The sequence below is a fragment of the Colius striatus genome, chromosome 10 (genome assembly GCF_028858725.1).
Source record: "Colius striatus isolate bColStr4 chromosome 10, bColStr4.1.hap1, whole genome shotgun sequence".
NCBI classification, from domain to species: Eukaryota; Metazoa; Chordata; class Aves; order Coliiformes; family Coliidae; genus Colius; species Colius striatus.
In genome coordinates, this window is record NC_084768.1 from 3,275,831 (window position 1) to 3,300,732 (window position 24,902).

The following is a 24,902-nucleotide window of genomic DNA, read 5'->3' on the forward strand; positions in this document are numbered from 1 at the left end:
TTTTCTAAACCAGGTCTTGCCATTTAATATTCAGGCTTTGGATTGGAAAACAAAACTTCCCTTTTTTTTCCTTCTAAAGCCACAGAGCTTTGCAGAAATCTGCTTGATGAACCCAAGTGGATGAAGTAGTTGAAGCATGGAGTGCACGTGCAGGTGTGTTACCACACGTGCAGGGTTGGAACGGGACTCTGAAGCCTCTGCTCTTAGCCCAGTGTCTAAGATAAGCAGTGGACAGTGTAGAGCTTGAGCTCTTGCCCTGTGCTGTGTGCCACAAGAGCAAAGCTGTTGCCTTTTAAGGGTGTCATGTTTAAAGGAATTGGAGAGTTGTTGGGAAAATGAATCTTTTTCATGCAGCTGACCAATGTCAAGATACTGGTCAAGGTATCAGCAAGAACCTGAGCGGCTATAAAGATGGTAATAAGCTTAAAAAAGGTCATTATGGCAAAAAGAAGGGGGCAAGTGGAGAAAATGGGAGCAGTGGTGGGGATGCAGACAGCTGATGGAGCACCAGCTCTGCAGGGGGAAAGGCCAGAAGCTGAGGCAGCGGCTGCAGCCGTCGCGTGTGGTGAGGCCGAGTGGGGATGGGGTATGGCAAATAACCCCCAGGCCAGGCTCTCATTAAACACCAGTGTCATTGTGCCTGTTGGAGGGAATTTAGCCTGCTGCCATCTGCTAAGCAGATTCAGTTCAACCACAAGGAGTGGGAGGAATGAAGTACAGATGCTAATGTGCTGTGTAAACTACTACGGGCAAGTTCTCCTAAATATTTAGACTGTTATTGTAAGTTTGTGGAGCTGACTTGGGTCTGCAAAGCTGTCTTGACTTCATTTGGAGATTGTCACTTAGCTCTGTTGCCCTGCTTTAAAGTTAAATCACCTGTTAGTGAAATTAGCTTAAATACAACAGGGAGATGCTTTTGGCTTTGGGTGAAATTCTTGGCTAGGGAGAGGATAACTTGAGTTACAACACAGTACCTAGGCAGGGGCTGAGCAGTTGATGCATAGCCTCAGGGAGCTCAGTTCCATTTTCCTGCTTGGTTCCTCAATCCTCATTTAGATTTTTACCATGGGTTTAGGCTCAGTGTCTGTGATGGCAGTTTAACTGGCTACTGCTACCCTCTCTCTGACCTGCACAGTGCTTTTAATGAAACAAGTAGAAGACTTTCAAGAACTTGGTTAAATTCTAAATCAAGCAAAAAATAGGTTAAGAACCCAACCCAGTGGCCAAATAAATTCTTTCTGGCTCTGGGACTCTTGTGTAATTGTGTATAATGGTCTCTGGCATTATTCTGGAAGTTCATAAACACAGCAACGTGTTAAAGGGGTGGAGGAAAGGGTCAGCTTTGTGTTAAGGACAGAAAGCTCCATTCTGGGTAGCTGACAGTCTATTTCCTCCTCGCTTCTTTTGATGTCTGGAGACTAAACCCTGCGTAGAGAGAAAAAATTCAATTCATTTAAAACATTTTGCATCAAAATGACATGCTTTAATGTATCTTCTTCTGATGTTTAAGTTATCTTTTCATCTCATGGGGAGGGGGGGGAAAAGACAAAAGCCAACGTGTTTGTAGTTAAAGTGCCCAAGCAGAACTTTAAACAAAGGTCTGGAAGAAGAGGAAGTCTCAACGTACAAGCAGCTTTTAAGAGTAGATGCTTCTTTTTTTTCCCCTTTTTTTCTTCTTTTTTCTCCCCCTTCTTGGCTCTCTGAGACTTGTAAACCGAGGAGATTTATTGCTGCCCTTCCAAACACTTCTTCAGAATTAAGAGTTCAAATATTTGAAATTCCTGAAGTCCTCAGGAGGGAGAGGGCTCAGGGAAAGTGATGGGTTTAAGTTGTGCAGAGGGATTTTCCAGGCTGGCTTTGCCTGTTGTTGCTGCATATAGCCTTGCTCAGGAGGAAATCAGCCAGCATGCACCAAGAAAAACTCTTTGGAGTTGGGGACCAATGATGACACTGGTTTTGGGTGAAATTTAGACTTCTTTAGTAACTGCAGTTGTTACTGCTGATTATTTGGAGAACTGGCTCTGGCTTGCTGTGATGCTGTAAGCATGACTTTGAACACTATCACAACTATCACGTCAAGGGAGGGCCCCAAGGTCTGTATGAATTCCTGTCCTTTACCAGCATGGCCGTGCCTAGAGATGTACTGTCATGTGTTTGACTTAATGCTGATAGATGTGGAATCCAGCCTGTCAGTGGAATCCCAGCTCCCCTTGAGGCTAGGAGAGAAAAATCCCATTGACTAAAATTCTTCGTGTCATTTTCACAACCTGTGAAGGACTTTACCCTCCGTGTTCCTTCTGCTTCTATCACCAATTGTTGGTGGATTTGAAGGTGTACAATGTAGCTGTTCCCTACATGGTGCTCCAGGGAGCAGCCAGTACAGCTCCTTTACCACTCAACTGTGCAGTTGTTTTAGTGGCAGCACTAACAGCGTCTCTCAGGCTTGGGTTGTGTTTTTGTAAGACGTGCAGTGTGTTGCAAACAAATGTCAGCATTTTAATAAGGATCTGTTTGGAAAATTGTTTCTGCTTCTGCACTGGATGTCTTGCATTCACAGAGGATCTGTCATATATGATGGGAAACTGGCCCCTTTCCTCTGAAACCTGCAAACCCTCCCTGCCCCTCTGATTTATCCCCAAGCTTGACCCCCAGGCTTGCAGGGATTAACATGCACCTGAGAATCACAGGAGAAAATTGGAAGATCCTTTGTAAAGTAACAGGCTTCCCCCAACCCCGTTTTCTGATATATAATGACCTAAATAACCTCAATGAATTCCTGTTATGTCTATTGACAATGACTAACCAACACTGTTCTTGTTTTGCATGATACTGGTCTCTCAAACCTCTGTTGTGTTACAAGCCCGCTGCATATTGCTGTTCAGACAGAGAGTATAGAAGTATTTTAGGGCCATTTGTAGCTTTTCCAGTGATCTCTTGAGGTCCCTTCCAACCCTTAAGATTCTGTGATGGTCCCACTTCCCTAAGGGGAAAGCTGCCCTTGGGAATGAGAAATCTTGCAAGAGTAGCTTAGGTGTATCAGGCAGACTTCTCAGGAATGCCATTGCTGTAACCCAAAGTTGTTCCAGTCTCACTCTTCAGTCTTGAAGCTGGATGTTGAAAAGGTGTTGAGTGTTTTTTCTTCTACGTGATCACTGTAACTAAATGTTACCTGTGGAGTCCCTTCTGGGAACAGATGGGAAACTTTCCTAGGGGAGGACACAGCTTTGGCTTCTGTGTCCTGATACATCCTTTTTTTTTTGCCATTACTAAGCTAGATCAGGTTGTGTTGAAAAGTAAGTCGCATTTTTTGTCTTTTCCAGACACCAAACATGTTGAAGTTTGGCTCCCAGCATCCTGTGTGTTAGTAGGAAACAATAAGTACTGTCACTGGTGGGTTAAGTGTTTGGCACTAGAGAACAGTCACAGTTCAAACAAGATTGTATGTTTGGGGTTTTTTTATTACCTGATGTCAGTTTGGTAAATTAACAGATGTTTTGGAAGAAAAAAAGGTTACATGTTTGTCTTCAAAATCAAACCAAACCTTTTCACACTCATCCAGAACCAAGTATCCAAAGAAACAATTTCCCTCGGGTAAGCCTGGTGTTAGAGACTCCCAGGGCGAAACGCACCTTTCCTGACGTTCATGTCCTCACCCAGGTGCCTTTTGGAGCTGCTTTAATGTGACATTTACGACTAAATGTCTCTTATGCATCCTTTCTGATCTTTTTTCTTGCAGAGAATCTTCAACTCCTTTGTGTACACAGAGAAAATATCGAATGGAGAAAGCGAAGTTCAACAGGTGAGTCCAGAAGCCCCTTTCCCAGCTCCCACTGCCCGCTGTCAGCGTTGCAAAGGCAGGGTCAGCTTAGAAACTGCACTTGTGACTGTGTTCCTAGTGTCCAGCATATCAGATAACCCAGCTCCCTTTATATTCATCATTCCATTTATTGTTCTATGGGCTGATGATGCATTTGAGCATCTCGCATCGCCACGAAAAGGCTTTTCGTCTGTTTTGTGTGGGCTCTTCCCTTGGAAACAAAAGAGCAGAGGCAGAGCTGGGGCCCTTGTGTGGCATCTCACATTTTCACGTTGGAAGTGTCTCTTTTAAAGTTGTTTTAGTTCAAGACAGAAATACTGGTATTGTTTATGGATGTGGAAGTGGTAATTCATTGTGTTTGGGTAATTTTGTGGGGGCTTTTCTTACAGCAACGAGTTTTGACCATTTAACTCTTCAATTTAACGTTGAGATAATATCTCTCAACACGTGGGCTGGTGGCATTTTCATACATCCATACATTTGGAAATGTATTTTGGATCCATTTAAAGCCAGGTCAAATAGATTGCAAGCAGTTCTTTAAGAAATTAAGGTAGCAATTCTGTGTGCTCACAACTTTAGCTTCGTGCTAAATGTAATGAGTTTTGGCAAAAGAAGCAGATGCCACCCTGTGAGCAAAGAACTGGCTTTCCCTTCCACTTAAGCATGGACTCACCTGCACAACCTCCAATGAGTAACCTGACCTTCCTAGACCCCTATCAAGCCAGTTTTAATGTTCAGTAAAAACAAAAGTGCCTCAGAGCAGGGCTCTCCCCAGGGAAAAGGGGATTGCTCTTGAGGCTGGCAGGTAGCCTGGTCTGTGCATGAACTGCTGTTGCAGGACTGCATCAGTACATTGCATCCTCCTATGCATTTAAACTGGTCATGTCATAGAAACAAATTAACTCTCTAACTTGTGTTTACTGTCAATAGTAAAATTCCCAGACTCCTTTTATTCCCCCCCAAGGAAAACGTCAAAACAGAGCTGGAGCAAATGGGAATGTGAGTCCCTGCACATTGTATTTGAACTTTGGGAGAGTTTGCTTTGGAGAGTAGGGCTCAGCTCCTCTTCTATTTCAGAAGAAATATGGTGGCTTCTGAAGGGATTGGCATCAGTGTAGGGGCTAAATTAACTTCCAGAAAGCCGAATGGTTCAGGAAAAGTTCCACTGACACTGAGTATCCGTTAAAAGCAAAACCAAGTCTTTGGTGTAGAAGCCTTGCCCCAAACTGGCATTAAACTGAAGTGTGTAACAGTGTTAATGGAAAAGACCATGTGATTGATGATCTGGTGTTTACATGAGACTCTTAGACTGACAGCATCCAAATGGTAAGGCGAATCTCTGCATGTTGTCATGAAAGTGACAAGGTTTGTGTTTAGGGAAGAAACAACCAAGTTCACCTTCGGTACTGCTTATGTCTTTGTTAGGTGTTTGTTTGGAGAGATACAGATGTGTGTGGGAAACAACAGGGGAAGCCAGAGCAAGGCATTAATCCCAGTCAGTTACCCTCATTGTGGTATTAGCAGTTGCTTGACCCTGCAGAGAATACCGTCTCAAGCACAGGAACAGACATTGTGCTCTGCAGGAGATTTTTCCTAGCTCTGGTTAGTTAGAAGGCATTTGATGCAAGATGTTCTTCCTTAAGCCTGATCATTTCATGGGAACCTGTCCTACAGACACAATTCTGATTTTCAGTCACCACAGTTGAGACCATCACCTATAATGACAAGAGTAAAAAATGCAGGGAGGTGTAAATAATCCAGGAGGACATCCCCTCCTTTTTGGATTCCACTGCCTGTCTTTGCTATGCCACGTTTCACACTGGGCTTACTAAGTGAATTCTGCAGAAGATCCTTATCCCTAAAAATCATCCTTGTTCCCTGCTGGATTTATTTGGCTCCTGCTTTTCTTTTTCCCTATTTTTTTTCCTTATATGTTTATGAGTGCTAATGTGTGAATGCTGTGACACGGGTGGCAGCAGATGTGCCGGTAATGTCTACTGTGGTTTTACCTGGGCCAGGTTTTCTGGTAGCAGGGGGGCTACAGGGGTGGCTTCTTTAAAGAAAAAGAGTTGCCAGAAGCTTCCCCTGTAGCTCACAGGGTTAGGGCCAGTCAGTTCTAAGCTGGACCCTGCACCTGACCCAGGCCTGGCCAATTAGTGCTGGAGGTAACACCTCTGTGAGTAACAGATTTGAGAAGAAGCTGTTGGTCAGTTGCAAAACTGCTGCAGCAACAGGACGGGAGAATGGGAAAACATCTGTGCAGACACCAAGGGCAGTGGAGAAGGAGGAGGAGGAGGGTGCTTAGGCACTGGAAAGGCTCCCCTGTGATATGTAGTGAGGACCATGGTGAAGCAGGTTGTCCCTGCAGCCTGTGGAGGCCAGCGGGGAGCAGAGACTCGCTGGCAGCCCGTGGAGGAGCCCACGCTGCAGCGGGTGGGTGCCTGAAGGAGGCTGTGACTGCGTGGGGAGCTCACCCTGGAGCAAGCTCCTGGCAGGACCTGGGAGCCTGTGGGGGAGGTGGCCACGCCAGAGCAGGTTTGCTGTCAGGACTTGTGATGCCATGAGGGCCCCAGGCTGGAGCAGTCTGTCCCTGAAGGACTGTTCTCCTGGTGGGTGACCCACGCTGGGGCAGGGTGTGAGGAGCTGCCCCCATGGCAAGCCCCAGGCTGAAGCAGTTTGTGAGGAGCTGCAGCCCATGGGAAGGAGCCACGCTGGAGCAGTTGGTGAGGGACTGTCTCCCGTGGGAGGGAGCCCACAGTGCAGCAGTGGGAAGTGTCAGGAGGCCTCGTCCTGAGAAGCAGCAGCAGCAGCAAAGTCCATCTGTAATGAACTGACCGCAATCCCATCTGCTGTGCTGCTGGGGGGGGAGGAAAGTGAGTCCTGGGAAGAGGAGGGGTGGGAAGAGGTGTTTTTAAGATGGTTTTATTTCTCATTTCCCTGCTCTTACTGTTCCTTTACTAAATCAAACCTTTTTTCCCTAAGCTGAGTCTGTTTTGCCCATGACGCTCATTGCCGAGTGATCTCTCCGTCCTTATCTCAACTCACAAGCCCTTTGTTGTATTTCTCTCTCTCTCCCTCCTGTCCAGTTTAGGAGGGGGAGTGATGTTATGACTGGGTGGACATCGAGCTAAACCACCACAGTGTTGCATTAGAACCCTTCAATTGTTTTTTAAATCTCCTCACTTCCCAGACACCCCTCAAATTACTCTTTTTCTTTGTTGTCAACCTCTGATTGGACAACACATAATTAAGGAGAGGTTCTGTGGAGCTGAGCAGAATGACGTCCTGTTCCCTTCATCTAAGAGGTACCTTTTTCTTTCCCCCCTGAAGGTCCAGATATGTATGGCTCTGTGTTTGCTGTCCTTGGTATTAATTGATACAGTTCTGATGTGTGTTTCTATAGCTGCTTGGAAAGGCACAGTGCAATTGATGATGGCAGGCGGTTGGTTGATGTGGTGCCCAAGGTAGGATGTGTAGGAAGGGTGATGGATCAGCAGCACGGACACCGGCCTCAGAGGCCTCGGCTTCCCTGAATGTGGGCACAGGTGGGTGCTTGCACACAAAGGCACCATGAAAGTGTAGCTGTCACCCAGCATGAGAAGTCTAAATCTGAAACCACCCTGACATCTTAAAAGGAGGATTCACTGGCTCTGCTGTCACACTAGGGTAGCGTTTGTCTCGGGGGTGTGTGGGTGGTCTGCACGCTGCCAGAGGGCCATGTGTGCTAGATTATACGTATCAGATGGCTTTTGAATGCCAAAAGTGGTTTTTGGGAAACCAGGAAACTGGATTAAAACTTCTTTGAAGTCTCAACTATCGATCCTTCACTTAGGAGAAGACATTGCTTGTTTCCCAGCCGTATTCACCCTAAGTAGATATAAATAACTGTCTAAACACTGTAGGTAGTGTGATGAATTCAGAGCTGTCAGAGGAGAAAAACGAGGCCCCGGCGAAGCATAATTACTGTGGTTAAAAGCTCAACAGTGGAGTGGATAGAAGAATAATTGAGCACTTCTGTTTCATTAATAACTGGGTCTTTTAGCACTAATGAATCACAAGCAATATAAGCAGAGTTTTATGGGTAAGAGCAGTACATCAAACAGGATCGTCTTCAGCAAACGCAAACAAGTGTAAGCAAATGAAATCCCCTGTCGCTCATTCCTGGGTTTGTCAGTCATTAACATTTCCTTGGCAACTGATACCCCAAGGCAATTAATTACTGTTTTATGTCAGCTGAGACTTTTTTCTTCCTGGCAGCCTTGTGTTGGGGGGGCTGGGGTGTGGGGTTTTTTTAATACCAAACTGTGTAAATAATGACTTTCAGTTTGTTGAGAAAGTGGAAAAACTACAGCTGTTGGCCTTCAGGCCTGGCTATTTAATACTCTTGGCTTGCTTTGTGCCACACAAGGAGTGGTTTACCTATGGATATTAGGCTGCTTAAGGTCTTTTTAAGGTTATAAAATCACTGTTGCACATAACAGGTAAAAGCTTTTCTTGCTTTGGATAGGTGAAATAGTAAAAATTGGATGGCAGTTGCCCAAAATAACTTGGATTCCTTTCCTGGAAGCTGTTTCAATATGGGAGAGCTCACGTTCAATATGGAAATGTAGCGGTGTGAACTAATGAGATAAAGAAAGTGGAAGGTGGTTAGTTTTATTAGAGGAAAATCTAGATTAGCTGCTTTCAAGGAAGTCAGCTTGTGTTCAGCATCCTGCCAGACATCTGGTTTCTGTGGTAGAGAGGATATGAAGCTGAAATCCAAGGAGGAGAGAGGATGGTGACACAGCCTTGAGCAGGAACATTTTTTTTACCAGCTTCATGCAGAAGAGTCTTTGCATTGAACACTGGCAGAGAAGTTAGAGCACAGCAGCAATGCCACCTCTGTAGAGGGGAACCTATAATCATTTCTTCTGTCTGTCCATGCAACGTGGGGAAAGAAGCAGAAGCAAATAAAGGTCATTAAATTAGTTGAGATAGTTGTAAATATGCATATGTCAGCTGAAAATTGCCGTGCTGGAATATTCCTAGGTATGTTCACTCCTGTTTGAAGGCTGGGAAGGATAGTGGGAAGACTTTAATTTAGAAGAAGTGAGTGCACAAGCAGAGCCTTTTGTCATTAGGTTTTTCCTTGTTTGATGAATCCTTCTCTCCGTGTAATTCCTGTGTTTCGAGCTAGAAGACTGTCATTCCTTATCCTTCTAGCTCATTCACAGCATAATTACCATCCATAAAAATAACAGCAGTAACCAAGAGAATCAGTTTTGTGTAGGTCTGCTAAGAAATTGAAGGAAGTCAGTTGGGAGGTTCGGGAACAGAATTGTGAGGCAAAACATCGCTTTTACAGTGCTAGTATCTGTGAGACAGATGAATGCATTTGCTCCCTCTGTCACCAAACTAGAAGAAAGTGTCTCCTCTGTGACAGGGGGAAGGATGCTTTTGGCTGCTGTCCCACTGCCTTGCCTTGTCAGGCATCAGCAGTCAGTGCCCACGGCTGACAGCTTTGACAGTCACACTGATGCAGCGCGAGACTCCTGCAAAAACAGCACGGCAGCCTCAGAGAAACCAAACATCATTCTCCTCACTGATGGGCTTAGTAGAAAGAGGGTCCTGACATGTCTGCCCTGGGTGCAGCTCTGCCTACCCAGCTTTTGTAGAAGCAGTAGGAAAAAGCTCTGCACTTGCTGTAATTGCTGTCCTCTCGACTGGCAAGGTGCAGGGTGGTAAGATCTAGTTGGCATGTTGGCATACTGTGCTTTAGGCTGGGTTGGACTTTTTAGTTTGGGACTGGGCAAAGAGCTTTTTGAACCCTTTTGAGAGGAAATACATCAGTGTGCTGTAAAATGCAGATTTTGCTGTTGAGCAAGATGTCTCCCTGGCTCTGAAAAGCAATATGGTCACACAGTGTTAAATGTTATGGCAATTAATTGTGAGCCTCGTCTTTAACGTATTTCCAGAGTGGCCTCTCCTTTAGTTTTTTTCTGTGCACCATGTCTGACATCTTCCTTGGAATAAGTCTTGTAGGAAGTAAGGAAGCCTTGACAATGTTTCTGGCCAGTGGAAAAGCTCAGACAAGTGGTGGTCACTTTGAAGAAATGCACGTTGAAAGTAGTTTCCTACATCCTGGTTGAATGCTCCTGAGTGAATTTTCATCGTCATCCAGAGGAGCAGGAGTGGTTTGAACCTATTAAAGAAGGGAAGAAGCTGGTGCCAATTCTATGATCCTTTCTTGAGCCATGTCCCTCCTGACCTCTGTTAGTCTTCTAGGTTTGTACAGAAGTGGTTTCTTTGAGAGCCCAGGAGGTTAGGAATAAGCACGTTGAAGATTTTCTAGAATAGGGGTCTGTGGGTGCACAGTAATGTTAAACTGTGATACAGCAGCAGTGTGTGGTGGCTGTTGGAGAGAAGTCACTTTTGTTCCAGGTTCTTCTGGTTTGCAGAGGGGATTTGAAAACACAAATGCTACCTAAACTCTTCCATGTGTAAGTGATGCTCGTTGAGTGCCAAATCCCCGGCTGAGAGCCCGTTACAGCATCCATACCTGTCGGCCACATTGATACATATTTTATATACAGTCTTGAAAAACATTAAAAGTGCCTTGACTTTCAAGATACAGCCAGAAATAAAACTTAACCTTGAAGCTCTGCTTTCCCTCAGCACTCCCTGAAAAGGGAAGACTTCAGAGCTGTGGAGCTTTGGGGGGAGTGAAGCTTGGGAAAAAAAAAGAACCCAAAAGCTTGAGGGAATGATGCAAATGAGGAAAATGTCTCTGGGAAAATTAAGAGAAACTCACTGATGTTGTGATGAAAGGTTGTCAGTGGAGATGGTGACAATTGAAGTGCATTACCCATGGGTGCTGCGGTAATAGAAACAGGTGTTACCGTCCAACCTGTCTGCAGAATGAAATGCTTTGGCTGCACGCCAGCTTCCAGAATAAAAACCCCCATGTCAAAAAAAAATAGAGCTAATGGCTGCATTGTTTGGAGACAGCACTCATTTCTTGTTACCCAGCTCCTTAAAATTAAGGAGAAAGCACAGAAATCTGAAAGAGCAGCTGAGAGGAAGGAGGAATGCTGAGTAAGGCTTTTCCCCCTTCTTTGCTTCTAAAGTGAGGTGGAGTGCACTTTGAGAATTGACCTGAGGATAACAGCATTTTATGTCAATCTCCAGGTATCCAGATTTATTTCAGTCTCCATTAAAATGGGTGAATTTGAGCATTTCTGTGGGAGCAGGAAATGTCTGGCAGACTCGGCACCTACCCAAGGGTATACCTGAGCGTGGGTTGTCAGCTTTCAGCCCCTTTCATGTGCCTTGTTGCATTTTGCCTTTAAAAATGCTTTAAACAATTATGCTGGGACGGTTTCATAATTCAACGCTCTGTCTTTTCATTATCTAGTTTCTCCTTCTTTCTGTACTTTTGAGGTTTTGTAACTAATGGGGTATGTGGGTCTTGCATCCATCACTATGCAACAGCTACTCAGCTCTGGGCAGGTTAAAAAGCACAGGGAGAAACACTGATCTTTTCATTAAAGATGTTAGAGGTTTATTTAGGAAAAAAAATGTGAAGCTGCTTTAAGCCTGCAGCTTTTATTCTGACAGGCTCCAGCAACTAGAGTGCATCACTTTGCAAACAGAGCACTGTTTCTGAGCTAATGATGTGAGTGCACGCATGCATGGGCACGCCAGGCAGGGATGAGGAGCTCGGAAGTATGTATTATGTTTTTTGCTGTTGTTTTAATCACTGAGAGCTGGAATGCCTGCTCACTCTCATGGATTCTTGAGCTCCAGTGAAGCCCAGCTATGGAAGAAAAAGAAAGTTAGTTTTGTTAGGCTTTGATTGCATTGTGCTTCTCGATTTGATGAATCAGAACCATTTGCTTTTAGGAGTTTTTCGTCTACTTGGTGTGTTACCTGAACATCCTTAACATGGTTTATTAATTAACAGTCAATTTCCAAGGGAAATTTACTTTTGGATCATCTTGCCATTAGTGACTATTTTGAGTTAGGTTTTTTCTTTTAGAGTGGTTATGATTGACTGGAATATTCTCTTGCTATCAGAGGGCATTATTTTTAGGGTTCTTCAGATTAGACCAACTCAGGGAATAGATGTCTGCGTAGCTCTGGGAAACTTCAGGTCCTCTGTTGCTGACATGCACTTAACTCTCTGCCCTGACTGAAGTGTTGGATCCCTTTTATTAAAAGCAATGTAATGACTTTGAGATGCTCAGAGATTTTTCCATGAGAGGTGAGGTGTAGGTACTAAGCTTTTGGGGTGTTTTATCAGCTTCTGAGGTATGGGCCCTTTTGAAAAAAAACCAGATTTATCAGTTCTTCAGAGTAAAATCCAAAAGCTTTAGGATGCTTTTATATTCCAACCTGGAAGGTGAAAACTTACCAAAACCTCCTCTTCAGCATTCATTTATCAGAGAAAAGCAGTGATTCCAAACGAGAGTCCTTTTGCTCTGGTGCTCTGTGTTAGTTCTGTACCATTAATGATGGTTTTATGCTCCTTATTTTCATCCAATTTAAGCTTTTTCCTCTCTTTGTGATTTCAGGTAGGGAAACTAGATAAGAAATCTATAGATTCAAGTATGTGGCTGTCCTAGTGCTTAAGCATGGGTACTTCATTTGCCCAAACTGAGAGAGGAGCTTTGTAACTATGAGACTTAAATGCTTTGCTCTAGGCGATTTGGCTTGTGTATGTTTGAGATGCTCCAGAAAAGTGCACTTCTCTAGGACATATTTGAGTAGTACAATTGGACAAAACCAAAATTTACCAGAAAATAGAAGAGGAACTACCCAGCAGCTTATTATCTAATGACTGGGGGCAATTTAATAGTGTTAAATGCCTAACACAGAGGAGACCATTAGTAGTCCTCCACTGCCTCGTCAATAAATCATTCTACAAAACTAATTAGGTCCAATTCTGCAAGTTATTTGAGCAAGATCCTATTAAAACCTGTGCTCCTAGGAGACCTGTCATTGAGCTGCAGCATTTGCTGGGAACAGTGGAGTCTAAGGCATTGCTGTTATCAGTGTGTGCCTTGTTATTCACATAACAAAGTAAACAATGATGAATGGTCCTGTTAATAATAGTTAGGAAAGACATCTGTCAGTCCAGGGGATCTGGGACAGACTCTGTTTCCCAGCACACAAATGTAGTAGCACCATTAAATCATCCCCATAGAGTCTGGAGTGTAGAGGGGGCAGGAAAGGTGAGCGTTATGAATTAATGAGAAAGTGTCCAGAAGTGGAAAATGCAGGATTTCTGAGTATTCAGCACTCTAAACAGTACATTGCTTAGAGACAGATGGTTCTCCTTCATTTAGGATGTGTCTGACCAACAATTAAGTGTAACAGGTACATTGGTGTGAAAAGGATGCTGAATGTACCACAGCAAATTCTGCACGTGCCTGGTCCATTTCAATCATTTCTCACTTTGAAGGAAAGACCAGGAGCAAAAGTCTCAGTAAATGTTTCCTGTAAAACCTGGGGCTTCCTACTAACTGTGTTTACTGTTGTGTTTGCTCAAATAAGATCCACAAATTTTTCCCTTCCAATTTTCCCTCGCCAAGTCGTTGATCAGGCTCATTGTGAAGTGCCTAATGAAGCAAACACCGGCGAGCTCTTACCCAAAGCACCAGAGCTGCAACAGGCCTGTGATGGGTCCCAGCAGGCTCTACCTTTGTTCATACCATGTGCCTTTGCACTGCTCTGCACTGCCAAAGGCCTTCAAATCACATACCAGAAAGCTCCAATGCAGAGCTCAGACAGAGCCCTGACCCAGGCTCCCAGGGAGGGTGTGGAGGCTCCTTCCTTGGAGGTCTTCAAGACCCACCTGGACACGTTCCTGTGTGACCTGATCTAGTTTGACCTGCTTCTGCAGGGGGGTTGGACTGGATGATCTCTAAAGGTCCCTTCCAACCCCTACCATTCTATGATTTGTTTGCAAAAACGGTTGGGATCTGTTTATTTGTTTATTAGCTTCAGAAAACATGTATTTCTGTTGTTGAGAAACATTTAAAGGGCTAAAGTACTCAATTTGCTCTTTCTAGAGTTAGGCACCTTTTTTCTTAAAGGCCTGAGAATTGCTGGGGAAGGATGACAGCCTGATTGTTTTCACTTTCTGAAAGAAGTATGATGGTGTGCTCTTACAAGTAACAGTGTAACCTCTAAACCTTGCCCTGGTTTTTAAGTGGCTTCCTTCATCAGAGGGGCCTCAGATGAGAACAGGTTTGTGTGAGAATTTCACCTGTCCAAGATAGTGGTCATTTTTTTCCTTTCTGTTATAATACAATGTCAATTACAGACTTTTTTGTTGGTATATGAAGTCTGGAGCTGGTGTAGCTTGTGACAAACCACATTGAGCTGCTAGGCTGACAAAGAAAATCACTTGGAAGATTCCCCAGATTTATGGTTCCCCTCAGGAGAGCAGCAGGAGGTACAAAGAAAAAAGCAAGAACTGGGGTGGCTTATTTTGCCCAAATTGTAATGAGGAGAACTACATGAAAGGAGTTGTGAAGTGCTTCTGCACACATCCACCTGACTAAGGAGAAATATTCACGGTAATATTTGGGGCAGATGTACTGTTGGCTCTTTACTCCTCAAGCAGGAAGAGATTTCTCTGTTGGTGAGGTCTTCCACAGTACTATTATTAGGGCTTTCCTTAAGTATCCATTTATGGAGCTTTTCTAGGTTGACTTGTGGCCTGTTTATTTTAGTCTCCATCGTGTCCTTGTCAGTCCTTGCAGGAGCATCATGTTGGAGTGGTAAGCATGGCAGCACGGGTACGGTGAGCAAAGCTTACAGCTACTACCCTCAACACATGCAGTTTTTACTTTCCATTCAGGTTTGTTAGTAAGGAACAGGGCAATACAGGCAAACAGGCTTAATCTTAACCTTTCTTCTTTGTTCCTTTCAGCTAGCAAAAAAAATCCGTGAGAAGTTTAACCGTTACTTGGATGTTGTGAATCGTAACAAGCAAGTGGTGGAAGCATCCTACACTGCTCACCTCACGTCGCCCTTGACTGCCATCCAAGACTGCTGTACCATTCCACCATCTATGATGGAGTAAGTAGGAAATTCTCAAATGCTTTATAGTGACCACACATGCAGAAAAAAAAAGATGAAAGTCTTTCTTTGCAAAATAACCTCTATTTTCTCCTGCTCGTGATAACTCTGAGAAAGGGAGGAAGGCTACTCCATATGTGCTTATATTCATAGAGTGGTAGGGTTGGAAGGGACCTTTAGAGATCATCCAGTCCAACACCCTCTGCTAAATCAGGTTCCCCTCAATCAGGTCACACAGGAACATGTCCAGGTGGGTCTTGAAGACCTCCAAGGAAGGAGCCTCCACACCCTCCCTGGACAGCATGTGCCAGGGCTCCCTCACCTCACCAGTGAAAGACTTTTTCCTTATGTTTAAATGGAACATTTTGTGTTCCAGTTTCTTTCCATTACCCCTTGTCCCATCACTGGATACAAGACAAAAAAGTGCTGCCCCAGCCTCCTGACACCCACCATTTAGATATTTGTAACTATTAATGAGATTCCCCCCTCAGTCTCCTCCAGTCCCAGATCTCACAGCCTTTCCTCATAAGGAAGATGCTCCAACCTCCTGGTCATCCTGGTAGCCCTGTGCTGGCCTCTATCTACAAATTCCCTGTCCCTCTTGAGCTGGGGAGCCCAGAACTGGACTATAGATGTTTAATGAGAAGCTGTAAACAAGGACTGGGGCTTGCTTCTCTGATGGACTGTAAAATGAAACATAAATGGGAAAAAGTTTGTTCAGCTTTTGGTTGCATGGAATAGCCTTCTATACAAGATGAGTCTGTGTCCAAGATACTGTTTTTGCACCAAGGCACTTCTTACCTTGGATAACTCTTCTGAAGCTGGTCATGGGACTTCTGGTTTTTCTTGTTCCTTTGAAGTGCAGTAACCAAAATCACAAGTTGATCAGTACATCACATGCTAGAAACATTGCATTACAGTTTCATCAAGTTGGCAGTCTGCTGGTTGATACAGAGAGAGATTAACAGAAACTAAATATGTTGCTTGGAAATGGAATGTTTTAATTGTCCATTTGTTTTGTTTCTAAACACAGAAGTTTGGGATATTCTAAACCCAATCTAATTGTCTTTAATCGTGCTGTGTTACGCTGTGTATTTGCAGGAACTTCTTTGGGTTTCCTAATTGTAGGAATGTGTGATAAAAGACTTGATTTTTCCACTAGCAGTGTAATAATTTATTTTAAACGATCACCATTAATGTGTGTGTCCTTAGGGCTATGTCTTTCCTTTCAGCAGGGTTGTGAAATACTTGCCTTACAACTGCTCCTGTATTCTTTTCCTTGGTGTGAGGAGGTGTTTCGTCATGTGGCCTCTTTACTTGAGTAAACATTTGGTGCAAGAACAGTGTCAGAAGCACATTACCCTCAGGGTGTATTTTTAAGGTAGATTTGAAGGCCTGTTCTGTAACAGTTAAGGCTGTTTATCACATGATGTTCAGCCTCTAAATGCACAGTGATTTGAAAAGCTAAGGGAATTTAATGCTGTCAGGTGATTGTTCCATCAGCCTTTTCCATTGCTGTGCAGCCTATTGACATTGTGTTGGGAATACAGCAAGTTTGGGATGGGTTTTGAAAAACTGCTTGGGAAGGAAATGATGAACTAATGTAGACAAAGAAAGGGGGTTTGGTATTTAGTTTATATTTGTTTTTACCTTGAGCAAAATTGCCCATGTGTGGCCTTGTGTTGGCATTGGCTTTAAAGGCAGTTTACCACGTTGCTTGAGGTAAAGAAATGATACCAACTAGGACTAACAAAGCACAAACTCTGGTATAAAATGAACCTGGCATTGAAATTACTCGTTTAGTTGAGTAGTCAGATATGACAGGGAAAGCAATATTTGTTCTATTGCCATTACATAGAGTCATAGAATGGTTAGGGTTGGAAAGGACCTTTAGAGATCATCCAGTCCAACCCCCCTGCAGAAGCAGGGTCACCTAGATCAGGTCACACAGGAACATGTCCAGGTGGGGCTTGAAGACCTCCAAGGAAGGAGCCTCCACAGCCCCTCTGGGCAGCCTGTGCCAGGGCTCCCTCACTGAAACACTGAAACAGTTTCTTCTCATGTTTAAGTGGAACTTTTTGTGTTCCAGCTTCATCCCATCACCCCCTGTCCTGTTGCTGGCTGCTATAGAAAAGAGGGATGTCCCAACCTCCTGACACCCACCCTTTAGATATTTGTAAATGTTCATAAGATCCCCCCTCAGTCTCCTCCAGACTAAACAGCCCCAGGTCCCGCAGCCTTTCCTCATATGAAAGATGTTCCAGTCCCCTGAGCATCTTGATGGCCCTGTGCTGGCCTCTTTCCAGCAGTTCCCTGCCCCTCTTGAGCTGAGGAGCCCAGAACTGGACACAGGACTCCAGATGAGGCCTCACTATTGAGGGGTTTTGGAAAGGGACTCTGCCTTAGGACTTAATTCAACAAACATTTAATCCTATGCTTATGCTCACAGGGTTTACTCAAAGCATTTACACGTAGAATCATAGCCCTGTTTCAGCAGGCACACACTCAAGTACATATGCAGCTATTGCTGAATAGAGGTGGACTGCTAAATTGGAGCAACACAGAAGGGGCTATGTGTTTGTTCTTCATTTGTTTTGCTGTGATATGCAACTGTTTGCATTTTCAGTTCTATGTAATCGAGGTTTGGAAGAACCATGATGGCAATGGAGGGAGAGCCAGCAGTTGAGGAGAGCATAAGTTTCCAGACAAGCTCAGAAGTTGATGGTGCAAAGATCCAGTGTCTGCCCTACCATCCAGGTTATGTTTGTGTCCGTGGGGTCAGAGCCTGGAAACTTGTTCCATTCCCAGGGCTGTGTGCTGCACTGGGGAAGCACCCATAGCAGCTAGGAAGAGACATTACTCCAGCCATATAGAGTTAATATGGACAGAGTGCTCCAAGCTCTTAGCAAAAGGGATGGGTAAACTGATGGGAGATAAGCCAAATGGATGTCAGGTGACATGTGTCTTCTAATCCTTGAAGAAATCCCCGCTGGAAGAATCAGGCTTTGTGTGTCCTCACAAATAAAGGCTGCTGAAAATGCTGTGAGAAACAGATTTAATGCTGTCTCCAGACATTCCTTATCAGGATTGAATTGGGTGGTTATTTACAAGACAATGTTTTAATTAAAGTATCTTCCTTCTTAAGAGGATAAATACTCTTGTTTAGAAGATGCTGTGTCCCATTTGTCATGCCTGAGATGCTCCTGAGAAAGCCCTCACAGGGTCTTTAGGAAGTCTTGGAATCTAAATACTCTGATGGGCAGATGGGACTGTAGCAGAGTGTCATCAAGAGGGGAGAGGAAAGAGTAAACAGTGTTTATTTATCAGAAGTCCTGAGCATCAGCAGCTGCAGTTGGAACTTAACGAGACACACATCAGTTGTGAAAAGGGTCTAAATAGGGACACAGGAGATGAGTTTTGGGAAGCAGGTTTGGAAGCATTAGCCTTGTGTGGGGTTGTAACTTTGCAGGTGTGCATGATGTGACTTGTGAATGGCAGCTGAAACAGCTCTCTTCATAAAGATAGTGGATGGCAACATGTAGATCAGATAGGTGCTGTATGTTGAGTGTTTGCAGGTGAAAGAAAATCAGACTCTCTCCCAAAAAGGAAGCCTGATGGCATGTGTGATGCATACCTGTATATACACAATGCCTTTGTGAGGAGAGGCTGTGGTTAATGCTAGCTAGGAGACTTTGAGAAGCAGCTTTATATGGTTCCAGCTTTGCCAGGTAGTTTAAAGCTATGATTGCATGGTAAGTACGTGTGAAAATGCAGTTTCAAGTACATATTTTAAAGAACTGGTGTCATAGGATATACCTCGGTGGTTTTCTTGATATAATAAAGCAGCTGTAACTTCGTATTCAGACCATAGTCCCCCCATAACCCTGCACCTGCAGATGGCACCTGAATGCCCACACCTGCTGGTGGAAACATCTCCCTTTCTCTTTGCCTCTACCCTGGGGAAATAAAATGGATTTCCCTGCTGTTTTTTATGGGAAGTTGTCACGTGGTCTCCAAACCCCGTTGTCATTCATGAATGCTCGTGCTTCTGCTGCTGACATATACGTTTCAAGGCAGCTCTACATCTATTTTTGTTCTTTATTTAACTATGCTGATAAGAGCTTAGGGAATGCATTTATCTGGATTTGTGAAAGGAGATGGAATGGAGAAATATTTGTTGGCAAAACATACTACTTGGCAGTGTTGTGTCACCAAATTAATAGAGATGTTTGAATAAGTGAGTTTACAAAACTGCTTTTGAAAATCATTTCCTCCCTTGACTGTGATACCACCTTCAGAGATTGCCTGGGGTTTTTTTTTTCTCTCCTCTTCTAAACAAATGGTTAAATATTTGCTAATGCAGTTCAATTTTATCACAGCTCTTTCTGTGTTTATCTTTCCTCTCTGGAGCAGTTAAGTGGGAGATAACGGGAATCCCGCTCAGTTCCTTCAGTTGCCCAATATCTGAAGAGCTGCACTTTGAAAGGAGAAGTGGGTGGGCCACACTAAATGAAATGCAACATGTATTTGCTGTTCTTGCAGAGTATCAGACTGCAAGTAATGCCTGTGGGTTCCTAGAAAACGTGGAGAGCGTGTATAGTGCTAGTCTTGGCACGACTTGGTCCATAAACTGTAGCAGGTATTTAGGAAATTGCTCTCTTGGACTAGTCGCTGTTGCTTCATAAATGTGGCCGAGTTCCTTGTGAAAAAGTGGTTTTGGGAATGGTTTGTGATACTGGGTTGCCATCCTCCTTCCAACAATACGCTTTCTTTACATCTGAGAACAAGTATACTTTGGCTCTTTCGAGCGGTAGTTGAAATAATTGGAACAACCTCTGTGCCATGCCGGAGGAAGCTGGTTAGCTGGAATTCACGAGAACACTGTTTCCCAACGTGGGAACCACGTAGTGAAGTATGTAAAATATGAGTTCAAACCTTGCCTTACAATCAAGAAAACATGTCTAGTTGGAGATTTCAAAGGAAATGCTGAATTTTCAAGGAACTTACATAATTTCACTTGCATGCTAAAATCGGCTTTAAATTTGTATGAACACCAAGGGAGGGAAAGAAATGAATCTTAAAACAATGAGAACCCCTCGGTAGCTGCTCAAGTGTCATTTTTATGTGCAGCTCCCTCATTTTTCCCTAAACTGGAAATGCACAAAAGAGCTTGATTTACACTGTAAATTCAGGCCGAACAAAATCCAATTGGAGCTCACTTGAGCGCTGTTTTGATGTAAGATTCAAAGCTCCTGCACATTTATTTTATCTCCTACGCTTGCTGATCTCCTGCTTGTAAATCCCGTTGAAGGGGAATAAAAATGAGTGCAGCCTGATGGGAATTTAATGTCTGAAGTTCAAAGCAGTTTGCACATCAGAGCAAACGTCAATCAAGTGAACATCTTGCAAGCTAGGCAGGGAGCGCGTTTCTCCATGGGGAAGAGATCAAAGTGGGAGTCGCAGCTCTGTTTGCTCCCTCGGGATGCAGCTTCGATCGGTTCTTCATTAAAGTGAATCCAGAAGGAAGGGCTTTTTAGAGAGAAGCAGGGAAAGGGGGATGGGGCTGAGTGGGCCTGTCTCGAAACCCAATTTCAACCAGTGTCTTTCAGTCTTGAGTAAGTACAAAAACTACATCTAAATGCAGGTTTTGGGGTGGTTTTTTTCTGGTAGGGTTTTTGGAGGACTTATCAAGGGTTGACTCTGGTGTCACCACCTAGAACATCATGGGCCAAATCTCAACAGGGAGACCTCAGTCAGCAGTCCCTGTTATCATAGAATCATGGAATCAGCTTGGTTGGAAAAGACCTTTAAGCTCACCAAGTCCAACCACACTAAGCTCACGCTGCCAAGCCCACCATTAAACCACATCCCTCAGCATCTTTTAAACATCTCCAGGGAGAGATCTCATCTGCCTTGTAGTCTCGCTGCTGACAGAAGTGGGAGATGCTGGTAAAAATCGAGTCTCCTTTGTGCAGAGAAATGATTTTGATCAAGGCTTGCCTGGAAATCTTGAAATAGTTTTTGATTGTTTTTTAACTTCTTCCAAAGCAAGTGACGGGAAGATTCGTACGGTTTGAAACTTGCAAGGTGGAAAGACATCGTAGGAAAGGTAAAACTAGTAGTTACAGCCAAGGAAATAAACATTTCCTGTGAATACCCACATAGCAGCCTTGAGGCTTCAGTTTTTCATTGTTGCATTAATGGTGAAGACTGACAAATAGGTTAATAATATATTCTGAGTTGAAAAGGCTTAGAAGCACCCAAAAGAAGCACGTGGAAAACTCTCCAGTGCAATGGAAATGATGGCAAATGTGTGCGTGCAAATTTGCCACAGTACTGCCTTTGCCCAGTTCCTGAGGACATACATTTGCAATGAGAGCTGGTCTCTCCCCAAGATCCTTGTATTAGAGAAGCAGTCACACTTGAGAAAGTGTGAAGTGCAAAAAAGTTGCAAGGTGTAAAAAGTCAATTTGAAGGCAAACTGCACCTGGAAAGAGATTAGAGGTAGATGTCCCACGTAGCTCAGTCTGGACCAGTCTCTTTCTCTGGGATGACAGATCTGCCTGGGGTCTGGTCTTTAATTTATGTGGTTTAAAACAACTCTTCCTCTGCATGTTTTCATTCACATTCCTATTCACTGTATTCTCTTTTTGCTACTTGTGTGCTGTAGCAAGAGAAAGGAGGAGTGGGCTTTTCCTTTCCTTTTCCACCTCTACTGCAGGTTTTGTAGACGTGATCTATGCCTTTGCCATATAACTATGTCTTCATTTTCCTGGTGAGTAACATCGTGCTTGATTACTGAGAAAAACTGAGGGACATTTTTGGTTTTATTGCAGTAAAATGCCTTGGACATGCTCCACTAAAAAGTGCAATTTTTATTTGTAATGGAAACACTGATCCTCTTGGCCCGTGGCAATCAGTTTGGGGCTGCAGGAGCACTCGTAGTTTGAAGGTGTTAGCTTTATTTTTGCCTCCCTAGAAGACATACAAGAATTGCACCTGGTGTCCTTCTGCTGGTAAATCCAGTGTTAATATCTGTCATGACTGAGAGACCTGAGGTTCAACTTGGCATCTTTGGGTGTGTGAAGTGATGTAGCAATATGCTCAACATTTTTAATTGAGATGCATACAACTCCTCTGATGGGTAATTCAAAGTGAGTAGTTTGGGTAGTATGAGAACTCCATGTCAGGATGCACACATCACACTGAGTGAGTGTGAGCAGCGACTTTTGGCTCAAAGTAAGTGCAAAGGAAGATTCCAAGTGATTTTTGAATGAAACCCCAGCCTTTACTGCCTGTGTTCTGAGATATGAATACTGTTAGTTGCTAATAGGGTATCCTGTTGCCATCTCTAATAGGTTTTGATGGAAACACTGGGACAATTAACTAACATCCTGAAAAGTCATTATATTTCCCAAAGAGTTTGTTCTTTAGTATTCCTCAGAAATATTTCTATAGCATGGAGATGTTTAATTTGCAGTCTCTAGCTCTTCTCCATCTGGTTTTGCTCAGAGATAAACATGCTTCTTGTGAAACCCATCTTTTATTAATCGATCTCTGTCTGGAGATTCTTTAGCCAACAAAAAATCAACAATGTTTTTCCTTGCTTGGTAGAAGCTGTAATTTTTTGGAAGTGGTTACATTTTAATGGGGATAGAAAAAGCCCCAGCCTTGATCCAAGAGCTACGTTCCTGTAAGATGTCAAGTCTCTTCCTCGATGGAGAGGACTTTGGGGAGTTTGCAGAGAGCAGGTTGCCAATGATTTCAACAAGCAGTTCTCAGCAGAGTGGAGGAGCCCAAGCAGAGCTCTATCTCTTCCTGAGCTTAAAACCTGATGGTGGTGGGATCTGATCAAGAGGATGGGAGACCTTTCAGATCTGTTTGTCCATCCGTTGGTCTCTCCCTTCTTTGCCGTGAAGAGCGACGACAATGCAGAAGATCATCAAAAGCTCTTTGCCCCTATATCTGAGTCTTGAATCAATGGAGTGCTGTTGATTATACTATTTTGGATAAAATGCCAAAAAGCACTGCACATCTGCATCCAATGAGGAACCCACAGTACTTTCTGGAGAGCAAGGAGTTTAGCTGCCTGTTCTTGTTTCCGCTGCATATGGCATTATTCACTTTGCTCCTCGCTCACTGGTTTTGATGCGTTGATCAAGCTGTCGCAATTAAAGATGCTTCTCCAGTGACAAGCAAGTTCATAACTGCCCGTGTGAAGTGGGGACAAAGGAGGACAAATGGAGTTCAATGTGTTTATGCACAGTAACCTGACTATGTCAGAAGACTGAGGTGTGTTAAACACTTGTCATGAGAGAGAGAATTTGCGTGCAGCTGCACAGAGACTCGCTGGTGCAAAAGCTTGCAGTCTCTGTGGATATTTGCAGCTGTATGGTCAAAGCTTTGCAACTCCCATATCCCACACATCCCCAGTAATTAGAGATGTGCGTGACAAATATTGCCCCAAGTCGATAGAGCTGGTTTTGAACTGCATTTATTCAATGTGGTTTATAAAGCATACGGAGGGCAGCGTACGAGAAGGGGTCCAAAAATGTTGGTGCCACAGTAACTCTGTTCACTGATGGTCTCACTCATCTCCTTTAAGAATAGCAGCTTAAGATGCATGTGGTGGTCATGGGTATAGGTTACACTATTTTTAAAGCATACCAGCTTAAGGAGACATTGTTTTTATTGGCATTTCTACGTGGCAGTGAAGATATTAAAGTTAAGCAGTTAATAATCAATAACGATCATTTCTTGCATGTTTAAAGGTACAGTTTGATTAGAGTTGCTTCAAATAGAGCCTCTAGTCTGATGAGCTCTAGCTGTGTAACACAAGGCTTCTTGTGACTCTACAAGAACCATAGAATTTAATCTGATGTTAGGATCAAAGAAGCCGGTGTCTGGCGTTTTGTTGGGCATTTGCAGAAAGGACTATTTTACTTCTTTGTCATTCAGAAAACCATTAAACAGTTTTATGGTAAGTCCTTGGGAAATAACTTCTACACTTGAAAGGCAAATTTCTAGACTTGTGGAAAGGCTGTGCTGTACTCTTCAGTTGTAACAGAGGTTAAACCTCTGCTTTAAGCCAAAAAAACACCCCTCTAAAATCAGCCCAACCTTAAACACGGATATAGTGACATGAATCATCAACAGCAGGCACAAACTCGTGGCCTGTGTATGCAACAGCAGTGCTGCTTGCAGTGACCTCTCACAACCATTTGTCTGCTTCTGTAATGCCAAAACTTCAGGAAGTGGATCCAGTCACCTACAGAGGTGGTGATCTTAAGCCTGCTAACAAATAAAGGGTGGGGATTCTTTTAGTTAGTTTTCCCTTGGATGCCATTAAGGGTTTTCTTATGTCCTGCATGTGAGGACCCCAGAAACAGAAATGGAGACAGCAAATCCTGCATCTGACTAGCTTGGGACTGCTGCAACTATGTCCCTGTGGAATGAAATGATTTTGAATTGGGCTGGGGGGTGAAAAAAAAAAGGATTAGCAGAGTTTTAGTTTGCTTAAAAACGCTGGCTTCCTCTGGCCAGAACTTGACATTTCTTTGCAGTAACCGCTTCCATCTGCCCGTGGTTTTCGTTTCTGCTAATTGTTGTTTTAAGGGGATGATTTAGAAGTGCATTGTTTTATTGTCTGTGTCTACAAGCCCCAGCCCTTCCAGCAAGCACTCTGTAAGGACAAAACCAGAAAATCAGTCTCTTTCTTTCCATTCTGACTGGGTGCCGTATTTGCTGAAGTAGCTGTGACTTTATGGATACCAATTCCTTGATTCAAATCTTCAACCAGAAGAGAGGTGCTTGTTTTTCATCCCCCTTGTTTTTCACACCATCCTTGGGCCTCCACTGTGTGGTAGCATATCACAGAATCACAGAATGGTAGGGGTTGGAAGGGACCTTTAGAGATCATCCAGTCCAATCCCCCAGCAGAAGCAGGGTCACCTAGATCAGGTCACACAGGAACATGTCCAGGTAGGTCTTGAAGCCCTCCAAGGAAGGAGCCTCCACA

At 43.7% G+C, this 24,902-nt stretch overlaps 1 protein-coding gene across 1 annotated transcript in view; it reads left to right on the top strand.

The window, feature by feature from the left end:
- Window positions 1-24,902, top strand: part of CACHD1 (cache domain containing 1) — a 109,843-nt gene that overhangs the window by 33,981 nt on the left and 50,960 nt on the right. The window contains exons 2-3 of the mRNA XM_062004175.1: window positions 3,737-3,799; window positions 14,736-14,884. Of these exons, the coding sequence (XP_061860159.1) occupies window positions 3,737-3,799; window positions 14,736-14,884 (212 nt within the window). The remainder of the gene's footprint in view (window positions 1-3,736; window positions 3,800-14,735; window positions 14,885-24,902) is intronic.